The sequence below is a fragment of the Lonchura striata genome, chromosome 1, assembly GCF_050655825.1.
Source record: "Lonchura striata isolate lonStrDom1 chromosome 1, ASM5065582v1, whole genome shotgun sequence".
Taxonomy (NCBI): domain Eukaryota; kingdom Metazoa; phylum Chordata; class Aves; order Passeriformes; family Estrildidae; genus Lonchura; species Lonchura striata.
The window spans coordinates 69275620-69296545 of NC_140703.1; the positions used below are offsets into that span (position 1 = coordinate 69275620).

The window sequence follows — 20926 nt, forward strand, 5'->3', positions numbered from 1 at the left end:
TTTTATTTTGTCACTTTTAACTATGTAGCCTCCAGTGTGGTATGTGTAGACAAGCAATCAAATGCAAAGGCCCAGCTGTGCAATCCTTTCTCAAGAATCTAGTATTGACTTTGGCAAGTATGGCCACAGTTTGGGAAGTTCTATTTAATGTAAAAACTGTACAGAAAATCTCTACCCTGCTGCAGTTCCAACAAGGTTTTATTAACTCAACAGAAACTCAATAGTTTGCCACACAAATGCAAGCAGAGTGAAATCAGAAATCCATCTCAAGCCTCCCGCTAATTCAAACTGGATCAGGACTGCACCCCAGGGGATGCTCTGACTGTCCCCTGGGAATTTTGTAACAGGCAGAGAGCTCCAGCACACTCCTGCAGTCCTCCCAGCAGTTTCACTAGCGCCAAGGACCAGCATTTGCTGAAAGAACTGGAAACAGGGAAGTCTTTTTGACTTTCCCCTAGAATGAGGGAGGACGAATGACAAACTTTCTTTACTTAAAAGGTCCAAGACTTCAAAATGGATTAGCTAATGCCACACTGCTGACAGGCGCTGACCCAGTTGGAGAGACAGACTGCTTAAGGCAGCCAGCATCAAACTGACTCAGATCCTCATTTAATTCAGATCAACTCATGATTCCAAAAATATACTGCAGTGCCACTGTTCATCTCACATGAAAATAAACGCATTAGGGAGCTACACAGTAGCCAAGTTATGGATTTCAAAGGGCATGTGTTATAAATTTTTTCCTTCCTACAATGTATTATTTAAGCCCCGTGAAAGAGTTGTTCCCACAAGCCTCATTTGTTCTCGCTTGACAAGAAGTGAACTCCATTCTTTCTCCTCTTCTCCTAATGTTTACACATAATAACTATGAGAAGAATGAACCATTTAATAATCACAGAACCAGAAGTAGACAACATATTTGATTCAGACTAATTTAGATTATATTATTAGTAAAATAAGTACAGTTACTTTCTGCAAACACAATAATCTTCCCTGCAAATAGAAATGTATTGGTTATAGCCAAATGCAAACAAAACATTTTGCAATGTCCCAAGAGTCTTGCTCAGAAATATTTGTGACAGTAAACTTTAACCTCTGCTTCTTAGGGTTACTAACCAATGAATGTTTCTTTCGTGATGAAAGTTCAAGCGTTGTATCATACAGGCTTTCGACAAAGTTCCTCAGACAGGGGACATTCACTTCATTTTTAACAGCCTGAAATAAAAGTTCATGTTAGCAAAAAAACTATTTCACAAGCTGCATTATCTAATTTTAAAAAATTATGCAAACAACATAAAAAATAAACTCACAGCAGCTACGGGGACAAGAATTTCAACAAACAGTCCTGCCAGTGCATGCTTGATATCTTTGTCTTTAACTTCAAGGAAATAATGTGCACATTCCTAAATTAAAAAAAAAAATACAAGAAACATAAATTGTGTATCAGCTTAAATAAAGACCTCTGAACGTTTGCTGAATGTGAATCATGTGTCAGTGACTATTTTTATCCTGTAAATCCCACTGAACATATCTGCCTCTTAACTTCTAAATTTGCATTTTGCAGCAAGCAGAAAGCAGGACCTAAGTCAAGATCAAGGAGCTGTAACTCTAATCCAGAAAGTCTCCACTGACTCCAGCTGTGCCTGGTGGTGTTTTGGACTGGAAATGGAGTTGGACTGAGGGGCTGACCTCATGCCCTGTGTGTATCTTCAGGAGCAAAATTAATAGTCAATATGTACTGCTTTACACAATGCTTTGAGAGGCTAGAAAAGGAATGTAATTCTCTGTAAGACACACAGGGCAATGAACAATGTTATTGTAAATATTTTTGGATGAATTTCATTGCTAGGATTCATTGCATATGGAGGGTCAATATGGAATTGTGCTATGTGAGGACAATTTCCAGCCTGCATCTGGGGATTAAGAAAAAAATTAAAACAGACTTTGTCCCAGACATGCAGCGAACTACTCTCCAGACAGCTGTGCTGCTCAGGAAGTGAGGGAGGGGAGATAAGCATCCACCCACGTGTGTGTACAGCTTCTCTGAGGATGACAAATCCTATTGCCACAGTTACTTTTTCTCTGGGTTCAAGGCCCAAACAGCCCCTGACTGTATGAGGAAGGTCCCCACTGACCATTTTTCCTTCACAATCATGCAGAGCAGTTTACACCTCAGATCATGTATATTTTTTCCCTGTGTGCTAACAGGATTATACAACACATGGTTTAAGTCACTCCAGCCAGTCTTCCTGAGGTGCTTCTGCACTCCTTGGGGGAAGACAGGCTCTTCTGGAGCTCACTCCTGAAAGCAGCTCACCCTTTGAAAGCATCTCTCTCTCCTACAGCAGCACTGTGTGACAAAGGTTTTAGATGAAACACTGCACAGAGATACTCAAACAGACAAACTGCCCAAAGAGTTGAAATGTACTTCACCAAACTGAGTAAATGAGGTTTTCCTATGTGCACAAGTGCATCTTATGATGCAGAGCAGTAAATATAAGAATTCATTTAGTACTGAGATATTGTAGCAGGGGAAGGAAGAGATCCAAATTTCAGTTTTACTGTATAAGATTTTTACCACAGATTTTAATTGTAGTGAACACTGGATAAAGCTGAGCCACAACCCCATTCACTCATCAAGTCAAGTGCACTGAACACACATTACTTTGGTATTTTGTCAGCTCTTGATAACTTAAACTAAGTTGACACATACTAGTGTGTGTCTACATAATTAAGAGTAAGGTAGGAAAAAATTACCTGTTTCTGTGTTGTTAAATATGTCTTAAATACACAATTAAATATGGTTTAGAATATATTGCAAAGCTGAAATAGAATGTGCTTCCTGTTCAGGATTCAAAAGAAAAAGCTCAGTGTGTCTTTATGCCTGTATATTTGTATTCCAATGCCAAATCCTTACTTGTGGCATCTAACATTGATTTTTTTTTCTCCATTTACACCATTGATACACTAAACTTTACATGGAGGTTTATATAAAACATATATTTATGGATGAGTGGCTCCAAACCATGTAACCATGTGGGTGATCCCAAGAAAAAAAAAGGGGACTAGAAAGATTAAGCTAAACAAACCTGCTGGTGGGTACAAAACCAATTGTACATTACCAGCAAGAACTCTGAAACATGAAATAATTACTTGCCTTGTACAAAATGATGGAATCTGTTTATTTAAAGCACTCATTGTGGTCAAACGGTCAAACTATGTTCTGTACTAGTGACTTTTAAACCAGGAGGGTACAGAATGCACTCTACAGCAAGCAGGGTGAAGGTGTGGTAGAAGGAGACATGTCCAAAGGAAATTCTATCCAGCTTTTGCTGCAATTCTCTGTTTCTTCCTCAGTCTTTTCCTCTATTAGAAGTTTCTCTCTTTTCTGGCAACTGTGTGAGAATTGGAAGATCACTCTGGAGGCAGTGAGCAGCTAGGGAGACACAGCTAGGCATGGACACAGGGCAAAGGACAGGTGTGGGATAGTGGGTTGGAAGGGCTGGGGTCTACAGAACAAAACTTCTTCTAGCTGGAGGGTGACCTCTAGGAACTAGAGGTATATGACTGAGGAAAAGTTGGTATGGGCTGACACACTCCAGAGACCAAAGCACTGAGGGGTTCAGAACAAGCAGAAAGTAGCTGCATGTAGATTTATGTGGAAATGACATAAGTGAAATCTCCTAGAATAGTACATGGAAAATAAAGGCTACCCCATTCAGAAAGGTCTTGGAAACCACAGCTTGAGAATATATACTTGAGAATTTTACCTGCATAAACTGAAGAGAAGCTTCAAAGTCCTCCACAGGATACATCTTAATGCGAAAGAATTTCATTCCCATTATAAGACTGATAATGCTTTGAACTACATACGGGCTTTGTTCTTTATGCCGCAACTCTTTTAGCTCTGCCATAAATTTCTTCTTTACAGCAGGAAATCTATGAATTCACATTGGTTAGTTTCAAAAAGTTCAAAATCAATATTTGAAATGTATTGTAAGGTATATAAATTGGGAAAAACCTAAAGAAGATAAAACTTAGGTTGTATAAAAATACCATTTCACTCAGTATTTGAATAGATTTTTTTTGTTTAGCTTTCTTTCACTTATAATAACTGAGAAAAGGAAGCATACAGCCTGATCTTAGTCCCTTAGATAACTACATGTTTCAAATTATTTTATTACCATGCATCTCTTTTACGTAAGAACTAACAATGTTATTTAAATAACCCCTTCACATGTTTTTCAAAAATCCATCATGGAAGATGGCTATCTTGCAAGTACATGTAATATTTTTCAAAAGAAAATATTTATACTATAACCCTGAAAATATTCATATAAGCAATTTGTACCTTCATGTTTTTTTCCTAATAGCCATTGCAGTAACAGTTAAGCATTAACAACTACAATTACTTAGGGTAGAGGACTCAGTGATCATTTTTGGTTTCCCCCACAAATCTATTGAAGGTGTCTTTGGAGACATGTTGTCCACAAAAATGATATATAGAAAGAGCATCCAACAGGACCTCCTGTCCTTTTTGAGACAAAATGGGAAGATTGTAATTGTTGTGGAGGGTGTAACAACCACAAGAATGTTAACAACCTTTTGTTATCCCCTTTGATAGACAACCCAAGTGAACTCAAATAAATAGACAAGCAGGAAGAAGCTCTTCAGTTACAGAAACATCTTAGCAAGGCCCTTCAGAACTTTGACAGTCAGTGTCAAGCTCTGGATCCAGATGCAATTTCTCCTTTTGTATTTGACCCAGCCAATTCAGAGGTGCAGGTAAGACCTTAGCTGAATTTATATGATTTCCAGAATCTCAAACTCTTAGCCACATCAAACCAAACTGACTGGTTTTGTAGAGTTGAGACTCACCCTCAGCAACAACAAAGTGTTAGGAGACAAATACCATTATATCAAGGCAGTAAAATTCATCCTCTGCTTAGTCTGTGGTTTAAGTGTACAATGAGATGATATATTGGGTACATGAGATCCTGAGTTTGACTGTTTTCAGTTTCAAAATTTAAGATCTGACCCACAAAATGTTTGATGTCATCTGTTCTAAGAAGGATGAAGGGTTCAGAAGCAGATGCATTAAGTTGTGAGCTGAAATAGCTGCAGAGAGCCTTAACATTGCTGCTGTGCAGGAGGATAGCCATTTGTAGGTTTGCCCTGCTAAAGAAAAAATAGCATCTACAAAAAAAACTAGCTAAAATAGCTCTCTTCAGCCCTTTGGGCTTTCTACAGACGTCATTGCTGAGATAGAGAAAATAACGCTGCTGTAGTTGAGTTGAATTTATTCAGTATCACTGGACTAGATGCAGAAAGCCTGTGATTCCCTAGAGGCCTATGTTCTAGAACATCTGGATAAACAGAAAACCAATGAACTGAAATGACTTATTCCTACAGAATTCTTAAAGTAATTAGAAAATCACAATATTCACATGCTAAGCAAGTAGACTGTCATATTTATAAGGAAATAATATATTGAATTTTTCTTACTTTGCTTGAGCTAGAACACCTATTACTTCTGCATACAAATCTGCAACAATGTGCATATTCCCAGTGTTAGGACCAAGGTACCTAGCAAGACACAAGAAAGAATTCTCAACTGAGAAAAACATACTGTTTAAAGCACTATTACAAAAATACGAAAGTATCTTTTTCATAGACTTTTTTGCATGAAAAAGAGTCTTACCCTTCTTTGTACTTAAAGTGCTTGAAAGCCAAGTTAATAACATCATTTACCAAACTGTCTATTACAGGATGAAGTGGAATCTGAAAATACAAAATAAAATATAACAAGTACACATATATTACACTAGTGCTAATATTACTCATGGATATCATCCATTCAGAAATGTACCAGTTAAAATAGCATGTAGCTAACAATATAGCTATAATAAGCCAGCCATTCTATGTTTATTTACTTCTGAAGATAAATACTTTCATTCTAAAGACTTGCCAAAGTAAGGCCTGTATGAGCACAGAATGCTATGTATCATACAGGTGCAAGAAAGATAGCAATGAAGAAGCATGCAGGATCTATTTCATTTTTTTATTATAATTTTAAAGATGCAAACAGAAAGAAGAATCCCAAAATTCACTTGCATTAGTAATTTCTATCATTTATTAGTTAATGGATAATTTGAGAACTCTTACCTGTTTCAAAACTTCTATTAATACTAAAGAAAAAATAAAATCAATAGCCAGATCTCTTCTCTCCATTAAATAGTCCCTCTGTTGTTCATCACTGCAAAATCAAACCAAGAAACACAATATTTTGGAGAAGTGTCATAATTCACATTATATGCCTTCTTCAATTACGCAAATACAGGTAACAGGGAATTGCGTTCTAGCTTTTAAACTCCAGTCCAGCACTGCAGAAAGTTATGCTCTTAAAATCTGAGATAAGTAGACCAAATCTAACTTGTTACTGTGATGTTCTTTCAAATGCTTAAATATTACCTATCCATTTCCTCCTTCTTTTATTTCCAGTTAAAGATCCACAACAATAATTAAAAAAAAAAAAGAAAACCAAGAAAACTTGTGGATTCTGTAGTCTAACAAATTGATTATTCCGTCCATCAAGAAGCCAAGAGAAGAGTTCCAGGAACAAGCTGAAAAATGACACAACTTTCAAGCAACTGTTACCTCACAAAAGCTGATGGGTGAAATGTAACACACTTAACCTTAGAATTTATTAATTACACATATTCAAAATCATACCTTTTGGATTTAGTGCTTGTTCTTGGTCTGTACTCATGAGATTCATCTTCTATGCCGTTTTGCCTTTTATACCAATCAAACAAAGTGCGCAAGATAGAGGGTAGACAATATTCTGAAAGTGAGCTCATTGAGCTTATAACCTATCGGGAAAACACAATGAATCAACAAATGAAATGCTGTTCAAGTTTTCTCTCCTCCTTAAAAAGAGTACTAATTCAAAGGTTCTTTCTTTTTTTCATTCATTTTTTGAGAACTCTGGTGCAAGTAGTGACTTAATATTCTCGATTTCCTGTCTTTAAAAGATATGTGGACATGGCACGTATGAACATGGTTTAGTGTTTACACTTGACATTGTTGGGTTTGTGGTTGAACTTGATGATATCAAAAGTCTTTTACAACCTAAATTATTCTATAAAGCATAAACAGAAATGCAAAACTGGAGTGTATGTTGATAATCTTTATATTTATGATATTAAAATGCATTAAAATTGTGTATAACATCTTTCAACATACCAGAAAATCATCTAGTTCTTCAAGCAGGTTATTTTGATTTGCTACACAATGTTGATTTGAGTTCAAAGTGATTGTAAGAAAAGAAGATTGTAGTGAGGTACTGCCTCCAGGGGTTATATCTGACTGCTGGATGCCCCTCCTGAAACTCCAAATACATTGAGAAACACCACAAGTTCTGCAATAATTTTATTTAACTGACCAGGCAAATGCATGTATCTTATTCTTAGGCACTCACACACCTGCAAACTTAGACAAAAACCTGGAAACTTCTCTTTTATATATAGGAACATGTTTAGAGATTCTTGTGTCTTTGTGGACACAAATAAACAAAATATAGTTCAGAATTATTCCTTAAAGGTTGCCAATTAAACAGCTCTAGAGGCATACTGGACAAGAAGATTACTGCTCACTCAGTATTAACTGTGTCACCAATTACAGAAATGTTACTGAGCATGTTGGAATGAAACATGACTTAAACATTCTATTACAGGAAACTATAAAGCTACAAAACATGAAAAGATCAAAAAGTAGGGTGGAAAAATAAAATCCCTTATTATACAAGAGGATAATGCAACATGTATTGCAACTGAACGTTCACAGCTACAGCATTTGTGCATATTCTAAGAAAATAAAAAACAAGTATTTAAAATAGGGAAGAAATTAGTGATCTGGAGATTTTTGACCACCTCAAGATCATGCAGGGCTCGATCCTGCGAAGTGCTGAGTATCAGGAGTGAAGAGCTGAAGTGTGCACTACATGCTAAGTACACTGATTATGTAATTAACTGTCAGGTTTATCCACCTGCTTAAACTCAAACCAGCACGTTTCAATGCTTGTGGAAAAACAATACAGTTTAATGTCACATGTAACACCAAACTTGTGTGAATGCTGTGACTAAGACAAGAGCAAAACTGGCAGAGCAAGCATTCCCAAATATTACTATAGCCTTAACTGAGAACTTTTGTGCATGACACTTAGTCTAGATGAGCAACTCTGAACCCCTTTTGTGGTTTTTCAGCCTCAGGATTTAACTAATTCACAGTGACTTTGTGGACTAAAGTTAATGAGACACTTTGAGGATTAATTATTCAGGTATTATGGCCTAAAATTAAACATGCTACATTAGAAAGATATAACAACTGCCCCTGCTAAATTAAAAGTTTCCATTAAAATAATATTTTTGGAAAACTTTCAATCTAGTCTTTGCAATAGATTTTATTACCTGAAATATGAAACAAGTTTTTGTGGAAGATACCATAAAGCAACTGCTTGCACTAGTGACAGAAGGCCTTTCATAAAGTATTACTATAGGACTTCAGGCTCAATTATACCAAAGCCTTCTACTGTTAAGGCTTCAGAAAGAATCAGTCACCTGGTGTCAGGGTAAACTACACACGACCAACTCACTTCTCTACTGTTTTACAAAAACTTTTTATGAAGTTAGCACAACTCTGCTTGTTAATGATGAAATACAATGAAAATGGGTTTCCTAGGGAAGACCAGAAAAGAATCATAAAATCATAAAATAAGAGAATTGTTTGGGTTGGAAGGGACCCTAAAGGTCATTGAGTTCCAACCTCCCTAACATTGGCAGGGACACCTTCCTTTAGACCAGGATGATCTAAGGCTCAACCAACCTGGCTTTGAACATATCCAGGAATGGGGCAACTACAGCTTCTCTGGACAACCTACTCCAGTCTCAAAGTAAAAAATATCTTCCTTCTAGTTAGTAAAAAATTGCCCTCTTTTAGTTTAAAACCCTTAGCCTTTGTCCTATGTTCATGGGCCCTACTAAAAAGTCTGTCCTCAAATAAACCTAAATATCTTTTCAGAAATCACAGTAGCTAACTATAAATGAGAAGTTGTTTCAATCAGGTCTTCCTTCATGTTAACTTACATATATACACAGCTGTTCTCTAAATCCCACCTAAACAATTTCACCAGAAAAAGTCAAAGTGATGCCTGTTAAATGTTCTCATGCCATACTTTCTCTGCTGAATTCACAGTGCCTGTTCTCATTTGGGATAAAAGGTCAATATAGCTTTTTATATTTTTTCTTTTTTTTTTTTTTTTAATCTTTCTGTCATTGCACTTTTAAGACAGGAAGGAAGGGTGGACTGGGAAAAGACCTGGCTCTCAGGGAACAGGAAGGGAGGGAAGTCTAGCCAGCATGCCGGTTACTCAACCCTTTCATTTACTGGAAGTAAGTCCAGGAGTGAGATGAATTCTAGCTCTGTGCTGCTCCTGAAAGGGAGTGCACAGATGTACAAATATGTCCTTGTTGGAGAAATGATCATATTCTTCCATCATAAATGAACTACCTACTGTATAGCTTAAGGATAAGAAAGCTGCACAAGTAGGGAGCTGTTTAAAACCTGTCTTCACAGAGGATTAAATATATGTTATGTAAATGTTTAATATTTATTTTGGAGTAAAATACTAGAGTAAATTTAATGAAATTCTGCTCAGAAGACAGCTCACTACAATTTATATGCTTTCATAAAAGTTGTGATGTATTATCAGAATTCAAATATAAGAAATGTTTCCACTAACAGCAAATTGATAAGATTACCTTTTTTATTTCACCAATGAATTTACATGTGCTTTAACACCAAATATATTCAAAACTGCACCCAATTTCCAACAGTATCATTAATTTTTTGGCCTGGCATTCTTTTCTATACCACATATATCAATATATATGTTGAATGGGCATTTTACTGTCATTTTAATAAAGCAGAACTGCAGTACTTCATTTTTGCAGCCTTGGTTTATGTCTTGTGACTCTATTTTTTGCAGAGTGTTTACATATTTTATCTTCAAATTTTTGTGCAGATTCTAAATAATGGACAAGCACAAGTAAGGTTTTACACTTTCTATCAATGCTGCTGAATGCATTTGTGATTGAGATCTCCTTTCATTCACATCTTTGCTCTAAGCTTTTTTTTTGGACCGTGCCATGAAGTTAAATCTCCCTGGAAATGGTTAAAACTGATAACTATTCAAGTTGAACTCACTAGTTTTCATTAATGGCCTTCACTTTGTGAGGCAAAAAAAGAAAGCAGGAAGTTTTAGTACCATAATTTTCAGCTAGTATGTTTATATACTACCAAGGTTTATACCTATTTTACTAGCAGCATAACAGTTTACATGAAAACCCACTTATTTTTAGTGGACAGTAAGTTCAGTTCTGAAGGTATTATCTTTAATTTTGACTTCAGATGTACTTCTTTAAATACTGCTTGAACTCAAGCCTCTGACCAGGAGCCAAAGGTTATTTTATGACCCCATGACTACCATTTCTTATAATTTCTCTACCCTGTGCCTTTTTCTGGTGAAGAAGGACTAAGTGTAAAACTCAGGGAAAGGGAAAACACTTTTTGTGTTTTGCAGTGTTGCTGCAATGACAATGATAGCAGTATTCACTAACTACATCTAAAAATAATATTGGATAAGAATCATTATCAGCACATCATTAATCATGTTTAGGCTGTTATGAAACAGGACACTTTATCATAGTATGCTGCTTAGTACCTTATTTATTTATTGCATTTTCCACTTTTTCATTATTGTTATTATTTATTTTAGTTTCCTTTCTTTACCTTGGCTGTTGTTTTTTTTTGTTTTGTTTTTGTTTTTGTTTTCCCCTCCTAAAAGTATATAAAAGATTAAATGTTTTTGCTTTCCAATCTGTAGTCTCCAGCACAGTGCACTTCTAAGAAGAGAGCAGTAAAAACTATAACAAGAATAAGCTTTTGTGCAGTTTATGCTGAAACTTCTGCAACAGGCTCCTTGGACAGATAGCTTCATATGAAAACTAAGCCCTCCTGTTAAATTTTCATTTCCATGGCCAAAACATTACATTCATTTTGTGTTTTTATATGGAAAGCAGTCTGTAGCTCAGTCCAAGATTACACAGTGCCCTTCTGCCTCCAGTGTTGTCAGTTCATGGAACATTTATACACCGTGGTAAGAACAAATGATACATTAGCAGAGGCTGAGAAAAGAGTAATAAAAATGTTTCCTTAGGTGAGGATCACCCTCTTGGAGAATTATGCGTTTGTGCTAGCTTTTGATCTTTTCATGTACTGCAACTTTATGGTTTCCTGTAATAGGAAGTTTAAGTCATAGTTCACTAGTACAATGTTTAATAACATTTCTTTAGCTGGCGACACAGGGCATGCTAATGCTGGAGCTGTAATGCACTTTGCCAATAGGCAATGGAGTTGTCTAACCAAGGACTTTCAAAACATGATTTTAAATATACTATGAAAATATTTAAAACCATATGAAAAAACCTACACAATTTCCTGTATATATTTTCTTTATACACATGCACACCTAAAAAGGAAAACATAGTATAAGGAATGCAGCTTGTTAGCCAATGATGAGACATTCAGCAAGTTGGGATAAGTATCATCACTTCATACATTGCTCAAGATACTATTATTTGTTCAAGGAGGGTGATGCAATTGGCAGCCAGACATGCTGTCTGCCTAACAGGAGACACTGACTACACCTATGTGGAGAGAAACAGTCCTGGCTCAGTCAGCTTTCCAGACGTTGGATCCATCACCACCATCACCACCAACGCTGCTAAAATGGTGTCTAAGAAGGGGCAGGAAAAAAATGCTGGTTCTCAGAGAGCCAGAGACAGAACTCTTCAGGGGTAGTAAGCAATGCTTTCATATGGTTTGGGGGTTTCAGTGTTAAACTTGATGCTGATAACTTTGGGTAGCCAAAGTGCCATTCTGCTCCTTGTTAAATTACTTTTTGGGCTTTTTTTGTTCTACCTCTGAAGCTGACTTGCAAAAAAGCAAGTTTTAAATCAGGTCATGCCATATTTTTGTTGTTTTTTAATTTACCATTAGAAGATTGAGCTTGGACATTTTAAAGTAACTAGTGACCTACTCATTTCAGCATTACTTATCAATTTCACTTTAACTGAATAATTTTGATCATGTCAAAAGAAAGAAAATTAGATTCCTTTGAATATCTGTCACTTAAATGCCCTAAAACTGAAAGTAAAAATTATTCTACACTCCTTGAAGAAGTTTGTTCATAGGGATTGTCCCTCTTTCCTCCCTTCATTTCTGTAGTAAAAATATCAGGAAGGTCATGGCTGGCATTTTTTGGTTTTGCTAGATGACTCTATGGGTTTCAGAAATAAACACCAAAGCTTTCTGCACCCTAACTGGAAAAGGGAAGTAAGGGATTACTAACCTGGTCTTCTCTCATCCCATAAACACTTTAAATACTTGAGTTAACTTCAGAAATAAAACTTGAATGGTTTCACTGGAAAGCACATGCCTTCTTACTTGGTTGTAGTACCATGTCATATCATGATCTTCAGAACTTCCCAGGCAGACCACACTTCCATTTTATTATCCGTACTTTCATGACAACTTTATAATACTGACACATCATTTGAAAAACAGTTTTAATATGACGTAACAGTTTTATACTCACATAATCTAGTGAGTGAAACATGCCAGGTAAAGAAAGACTTTTTGCTCTGTCTTCCTGTCTCTACTCTAGCTCAGTATAATCTGTATTATACACTACAAAATTTTGAATGCAATCTAACTGAACACAATTAAAACCCTGTAATACAATTAAATCCTTATGATTGTAAGGATGTAGTGGAATTAAAATAATTTTAGTAAGTATGAACCATGTTCTTGAAAATGGGCTCATAAGCCAGGTTCAGGTCCCATCTGGTGATCACAGGCCTATATCAATCCCACAAGCACCAGAACACCTCAAAATTATAATGCTGTTTAAGTAGAAAACAATGTGAAAGCTGAAAAGGGAAACATTGCCAGCAACTTGGCCTGAGGCTGACAAATTCTGAAAATTTCAGCTTAAAGATTTTGTTTTAAAAATTTCAAGCACCTGAAAGCAGGTTTTCTGACAAGACATCTAAATCAATCTCACCACTGTACTTTTCTAACAACTCTACATAGGTAGGACTTCAGATAAGTGGATAGAAAGATATATGAATGTCATATATAGGAAAATTTACCTTGGTGTTTGGTCTGCATCTGTTTTTCTTCTCCCTGCATTCAGAGTCAATTACTACAGCAGTAAACACACAGTTGTTTCACTCTAGGAAGCTTTTGCTGTTCTCATTAAATGAACTTGACTTAATTTTGCAATTTTCTATCTATTTAACAATTACAAGGAAAAGTATCAGTTTTCCAATTCTGCCTTTTAAATGGCCAAAATTTGCTAAACCATAAATATTTAATCAAATCATGGCTACCCATTATGAGTTTGTTTAATGCACTGCAGGAACAGTATCATGAGGTTTGCATCTGGATGGCTTAAATTTGTTTTACTTTCCTATTTGAGTGTAACATTCTTCCCATAGGAAGGAAAATAATATGTATATAAAGTTAAGATCAGAATACCACCAAGAATTTCATGAGGCAGCTAGGGAGTACTCAGAAAGAATCTCCTTTACCTACAGTGACTGGTTTCCCTGCAGGGTCTCTGTGGTTAGTGAGGCAGACAGGGAGCTCCCGAGTATGAAGCAGAAGTCTCACCTCCTCTGCTTACCTCCTGCTCTGAACAGCCCTCCAGGCAGGCTCTCTCTCCCCAAAAAGCAACTACAGAACAACCTAGAGTCTCTTTGTCAAGCTGAAATTACAAAGTGAATCTTAGTGAATGCCAGCAGAGTCACACAAGGCATCTCAACTTCTGGGAAATGTCTCAGAAAACTCAATAAATGTTCAGCTGAGGTTCTGAAGTTGTACTTACACCTATCTCCTCTCCCAAAGTCAATCAATATGGCACCTGCATCTTATGGCATTGGTCATAACTTCCTTGTGAATTGTTGCTGCTTCTGCTGCTTCTGCTCTTTCCGTCCTGTGTTTCTGGCCGTGACGGCAGCACAGTGGTGTGGGCAGATGTGGAGTCAGTAGCAATGGTGACAGCAATGGCACACCTAGAGTTAATGATTCCTCTTTGGTGGGAGTGAGATTTGCCAGGTCTGGCATCCTTTATGTAACTTAAACTCTTTGTATCTATCTTCCTTTATTTCAAAATAGGTTATCCTAGATGTTGCTGACAAAAAGAAAGACTGCTGACAAAAATAAATTGCTTTATGTAATCAATTAGAAGTGTGTATATTGCCGTTGGTTTTATTTTTATACTTGTCCTATTTCCCTTACATAATAAATTAATCTAATGCCAGATATAAATTTCATTTTATTAATTACAATTTTATTGTTCTACTAAATGAAATCAGATCAATTATATAAACTCTACTTACTTTTTAATACTTTTTCCCTGCTCACCTTTTTTCTAATAATTATCTACCTTGTCATATACAGGCATTTATGCTGACAATAGAACTTAATATTAAACACAACATGTTGGCTCAGCCTATTTGAAGTGCAACACGTGTAGGTCATGCTGAGTAACAGCTACAGAGGCAAACCAGACTGTTGAGACTGATGGCAACAACCATGATTCTGTAGTCCCTCATATTAACTATAAAAGAAACCTCATAAAAGAAAGATTGAGAGCCACACACCTGTTTCAAAAACCATATAATTCGAAAAGATACAAATTTTGCTTCAAGTTCCCTAACAGGGGAAAAAGACAAGAAACAACACATATACCAAATACGCTAGAAAAGGAACGAGTTCAATGGCAGAAAAATATTGACCTTGGAAAATGAGGAAAAATTCTTCCAATTTATATACAAGAATAGTTAGGTAAGCACTTATCATTCTAACCAAAGCACATCAAGAAGTACTATTTTTGTAGTATGCAACAGCAATATAAGGACACTAAAATGCCTTCCAATGCACTCCTCTTTTAGCCTGAGGAAAGAAAATAATGTAATTTGAAGTGTCTTACTTGATCAAACTGGGGATCTTCTCCTCGTTGCAGAGATTTGGTCAGTGGCTTCTCCTGAAAGAAAATATATTAAATATGCATTACAGAAGATCAACACTATCATGTTCTAGTATTCTTTTTGTTACATTTTTTACTCATATAATGTGCCTCCTGATCTGATCCTAGAGATACCAGGATAGTTGTTGCATATGCAAAGGAGGTCTCTGCATATGTATCAGCAAATACTGACAGTGTGTGTTGAGTGATTTTTGTGTCTCTTTACAAAAGAGAAGGATAGGCCAGTCATTACATATAAGTTTGTGCTCACACCAGTGATAAATTCTTACAACATCCTAAAAAGCACCTAGTGTTTCCTCTAATATATAACTGAGGGGCTCTGCTTAGGAAAAAAGGAGACTCAGGGGCGACCTTATCACTCTCCACAATGTCATGAAAGGTGGTTGTAGTCAGGTGGGGCTTGGTCTCTTTCAGCAGGCAGCAACTGATAGAACCAGAGGTCACAGTCTCAAGCTGCATCAAGGGAAATGTAGGAAATGGGTATTAGGAAAAAGTTTTTTTTATGGAAAGATGATAAAGTACTGGAATGGTCTGCCTGGGGAGGTGGTAGAGTCACCATCCCTGGATGTGTTTAAAAAATGATGGGATATGGCACTCAGTGCCATGGTTTAGTTAAGGTGTTAAAGCCGGGTTGGACTCAATGATCTTCAAGTTCTCTTACAACTTAGTGATTGTGTGATTCTGTGATTGTGTTACACAATATACCTTCTTGTTATACAGATACCAGGCAATACAAACATGCCCATAGATAAAATGCATCATGCAGGGCATACTGAAAGAAAGGTGGTCTTAAAAGAATCAAAGACCATAGAGTTCATTTCTAAGGAAGACAATTGTGGGGAAAGTAATTACTAAAAGAATTTTAAAAGGTATTTTCAGAATGGAAGCAAATTTACAGGTCATATTCTCAGAGTAACTACTAAAGCCAAGGAGAATTGCCCAGCTAAGAGAAACCATGTGTGAACATCCATTCATCTGCATGGCTGCTTGGTCAAGCAGGCTGAACTACTTAGACATGGAGAAGTAGACAGGCCAATATTCTAGATACATGCAAGAGTATACAAAACATTAATCTCCTACACCGCAATGAAAATAAACAATACATGAGGGCAGATGACATTCTGAAAAACACATCAGTTGTCACCATCACAATTCTGCTGTGAATTACACTACTGTTTCTGGTGTCTGCAATGTGCCAGTGCCTTATTCTTCTATAAATCATGACTCTTTCTTCTCCTACAGCTGCAAGACTGGGACTCTCCCACCAGCTCAGAATGAGATGTTGTGTTCAGCTTTCAACAAACTATTCCACTCATCAGCATCTGTTAATGTAGCAGGCAAAATACCACCCCTGCCAGGGGGTATTAGATAGAAAATAAAGAAATCTTTAGAGCTGATGAGATAAGGAAATGGAGAGAACCTAGTTGGACCAAATATATCTATTATTTCATGTTTCTTTCAGAAGCAAATGTTGCCCAGCATAATCTGCTGACCAATTTTGAAATTAATTATGCTGATCCACTTGTATTGCCAGCTGGCAAGGAGGCCAACTGTGGGGTGACTGCAGTATCCCCTGACTACCTAGCAAATACAAAAATCAACAGAATGTTTTCTACTGAGTCACTGATTTACCCAGAACAGCCATCAATATTTTTCATTGTTTTTTCCAATATCTAAAGAGACTCCTCCAGGTTACATTACGGGCACAACAGCTATTAATTACAACTTTATTACAGATTATTGGTGATGAACATGTGCAGTAAAAAACCTTGTAACCCTGAGGAAAACACAGGACACCACCCCACCCACAGTCCTCCTCCTCCTCAATCACTAAGTTGGTGCTACCCTGCCTAGTTGTATGTCACAGAGAGACAATGCTTCTTTTGTCTATTACTGCTATTGTCACTGAAAAGGACAGCAGATAAACTTTCAAAAGTAGTGTTCAACTTATTTGCAAGGAAAAGGATTCTTGTTTTCATGGGTCCTGGACAAATCAGCATACTAAGAATTTACTGCCATTTAGGAAAAAAAATCAACACCCCCTTTTTTTGTCTTTTTAATAATGAAATTTCTGATTCTGTTACAGAAGACTTGTGTTACCACAGAGAAATGTCTTAAGGTCTGTTTCAACAAAAAGGGCTTCAGCATGCAGAAGCTTTTTTATCCATGACCAACATTGCAGCACTTGGCTTTCAGACAGTAGTGTTTCAGGCAGAAAGGAGGTGTGGGATTCCTCATCACAGGCTGTCTCTAAGGGGGATACTATTAAGCATAAAAACCCATGCTCTGGGAAACCCAATCAGGAATTGCTATTCTGAAAATGTCCTCATCACCTGTAACCTATCAGCACATACACCTCCCACATACTTTAGTTTCTGATGATAACATTCCCCAGGGGATGCACCCCTGAGTTAAAGAAGATGCCTCCATTTGACAGTGCACTACAAGCCATCACGTGCCCTCCTACAGGCACCACACCAGGGCTTCCCCAGCCGTGCTGCACTGACCTAAAGAAACCATTCACAGGCCATGCAGCAGCCTTGGTCACAGCAGAAAGCAGCTGGGATGGAGAATGCCAAAAGCCAGGAAGGCTTCTGCTGCCATATCTTCTCAATGTCTTCAGTTTAGGGCTTCAATTGAGCCTTTTTCCTCCCTTCATCCCATCCTGCACTTACTGCTGTTCCCACTGTTCCCTTCCCCTCACACTTTTGCCAGGCAGCAGCTGCTGCTGCAGCTGTCTCTGCCTCTTCATCATGCCCCTGTTTGGGTTGCTGCTGCTGCTTCTTCCTTGACTCTTTCCAAGGACAATGCTGCCACTGGCACTGCCTGCAGCCCCTGTGTCAGGACCCAGCCTGACCCCACGGAGACAAAAATCTTTGCACAAACCCTTCCAGTTCTGGGAATGGGGTTCCCACACCAGAGCCACTCATTGTCTCCCTGCAGTGAATGGCAAGAGCCATGTAAGATTGTATGTGGGGTCTGGAGATTTGAGAGAACTCAGCGTAGAAGTTGTTACTACTTATTGCTAATGCCGAGCGCTGAATAGATGAAGAACTGAATAAAGATGAAGGGCCAGATATTAATGTGTTTGGAGTTTTGATGTCTAAGCACTTCTAAAATATAAAAGCATGAATACATTCATGATAAGAGTAACAACTGACCGTGTCAGAGAGAAACTTTTGAGTAAATTCAAAGGCAACTCAATTATATGCAGGTACTTCAAGTGTCCTTTGAAAGCAGCAATTCTTTTTATGCAATAGAAAATTTCTTTCCATCTACTGTAAACAACTTGCCTATTCTATTTGCTTAGTTCTACTGGTCTTACAAATCTCACAATTTCATTTTATGCAGTATTTTCAACACTGTTGCTATGGGAACATGTACATGTAACAGTGTTATATGTATATTTTACTATATAAAATATATTTATACTCACGGTAGGTGTGTATATATTTATACTCATGGTAGGTGGTATGCAGTCCATGGTATGGTCTGCATACCACAGGTTCAGGACTTGCAAAGAAAGGTTAAAATGCGTAATAATATGAAATTGTCTCTGGCCAATAGATTCCATAGGAGTCTACTTAACCTGGAGATACACTTCATGAGTTTTCAAAGAACCCTAAGATTGTTTTCTAACCTCATGGTACAATTTTACTTCAATATATTTTCTTGTCCACTCAACTCAGGAATGGCAGAGAGGCCCTTATAAAATAAAAGTTGACTTATTTAAGTCTCTGTCAATATACATGCTACAAAAATGTCTTCCAAATCTTAGATGAATAGTTTGGCTGAATTTGGAGCCAAAGACGAAGCCTACAACAACAAAATATGAATAAAGAAAGTTTTAATTAATATGGAAGGGCCCACAGCTTACTGAAATATCAAAAAAAATTAGAAAATTTCAGAAGAATGGATTCTCACTAGTAACATTTCAACTTTTAATCACAAAACTAAACATGCTTATTTCTTGTTTAAAGTGCTGCTTTCAATTGCATACTCTGTATTTGTTCACACTGGTAATTCCCATGATATAAACATGTTTGAGATAAATAGTAAAGGCAATTTAATATTTGAAACTACTGTTTCTCAGGAAAAACAGCTAAATGTTTTATGCCACCAATGCCTATGGAACAAAATGCTCAATGAAAACTTAACTTCCTTCATCTCTCTCATTGCCCTTGGGAAAACATAAATAGAATATAATAAAACAGACTATGTTAACTATGCAATGGAAAATGCATATTTTATCATATTTGCATGCATCAACTAAATATAATATTTATAAATTACCTAAAAAACAACATATCATTCAAACCCTCTATTCACAAAGGCATACTAAAACTTTTCTCCAAAGACTGTCAGTGACTTTTAATGGTAAATATATTAAGGCTTTTTCAGGGCTGCTACACAAATATAATTGAGCAAATTTACACAGGAATAGCCACCTATCACAGAACTGAGTGTTCAGGGAAACATAAAAACAAAAGGATGTTGTAGTGCCTATTAAGCTTCACTATGCCACCATGTTATAATGACATATAATGCCCCTTAAAGCTATTTCTAATCTCAGCAACCATTAGGCCTGTTTTTCCTACTAAGCTGTGACAGGCTACTGTATTACTGATTAAGACCCCTTCTTTTGCTTCTTAAAAGCATGGTGAAAGGATATTGTTACACAAATTTTAACTTTTGCACTGTACACTAAAAAGCAGCCAGCCATTCTCTACTGAGTGCTCTTCTGGGGTGGAAGACACACCAAACAGAAAGAAGAATGGACATTTTCATGTAAAATGGAATAGACACAGAACACATTCAACTACTACAGCTACAACATATGTAAAATGCATGTAAGCACAATCTTAAGAGCCCCAAAATCTCCAAGCATGATTATTTCTTCTTATGATGAATCACCCCATCAGCCCCCTCTCCCCAAAAAGAACATCTCTCTCCTATATACTTTTCAGCAGGAAAGAGAATTGGCATTTGTAGGAAAAAGTCTGCCCCCAAACATGCCATTTTTTTTTGCCTTGATTATTTTGTACATACCAAAACAAGGAGAAGGCATCACTGTCAATCTTGTGATCATGTGATGGGTAACCTATGTCCTCCTCTCCAGCTGTGTGCTCCTGCCTTCTCCCTCTCAGAATGGATCTGTGCTGATCCTGCACTGAGCAGGTTCATGAAGCTGAACTTGAGAGTATTTACTTCTGTTTGGCCCTTTCAAAACTGGATATGGAACAGTCTGTGGTCACACAAAAAAAGCTCTTGTACAGAAAATAGCTCTGAACTTCTCAGGAAGTGATTTTTGTCACTTATATACCCTTTCACTATTTGAGAATTCCCAGCACCACCCCAAAGAGTATAATTAATTTATACCTAAGCAATTAAGAGAGCCAAGGTTTTTGACTGAAAAGGATAATCTGCTTACTCTGATAGTCTCCCAACTGTCTCCCACCTGCAAGTTCTATGAAACAGGCAAATTAGTGTCCTGTTTTCATTGACTATTCTTTGCAAGTCAGCAGGTCCTCAGGCATAAACACATAAACTGCCTGTTCAGTGGATGACAAGAGAATCTTTGACTTATCTTAGCATCAATTAGCTGCTAGACACTTAAAAAATGTGTCAGTGACCACAGTACACAGAAAATAAAATAAAGGAGATTTCCCCTCATTAACCTTTGAAATTCTAAGCATACAGCAACTGGAAATTCTAAAGGCAAATATAATAAAAAATATATGATAATACAGCTTC

At 36.9% G+C, this 20926-nt stretch overlaps 1 protein-coding gene across 16 annotated transcripts in view; it reads right to left on the bottom strand.

Annotated features, from left to right (window-relative positions):
• FRY (FRY microtubule binding protein) overlaps positions 1-20926 on the bottom strand; it is a 221956-nt gene that overhangs the window by 98308 nt on the left and 102722 nt on the right. For all 16 annotated transcript variants that reach the window (XM_085579499.1, XM_085579492.1, XM_085579463.1 and 13 more), the window contains 8 exons: positions 15116-15169; positions 6733-6872; positions 6166-6256; positions 5702-5781; positions 5506-5586; positions 3771-3939; positions 1311-1403; positions 1117-1215 (listed from right to left, as the gene is read on the bottom strand). In XM_085579499.1, the coding sequence (XP_085435625.1) occupies positions 1117-1215; positions 1311-1403; positions 3771-3939; positions 5506-5586; positions 5702-5781; positions 6166-6256; positions 6733-6872; positions 15116-15169 (807 nt within the window). The remainder of the gene's footprint in view (positions 1-1116; positions 1216-1310; positions 1404-3770; positions 3940-5505; positions 5587-5701; positions 5782-6165; positions 6257-6732; positions 6873-15115; positions 15170-20926) is intronic.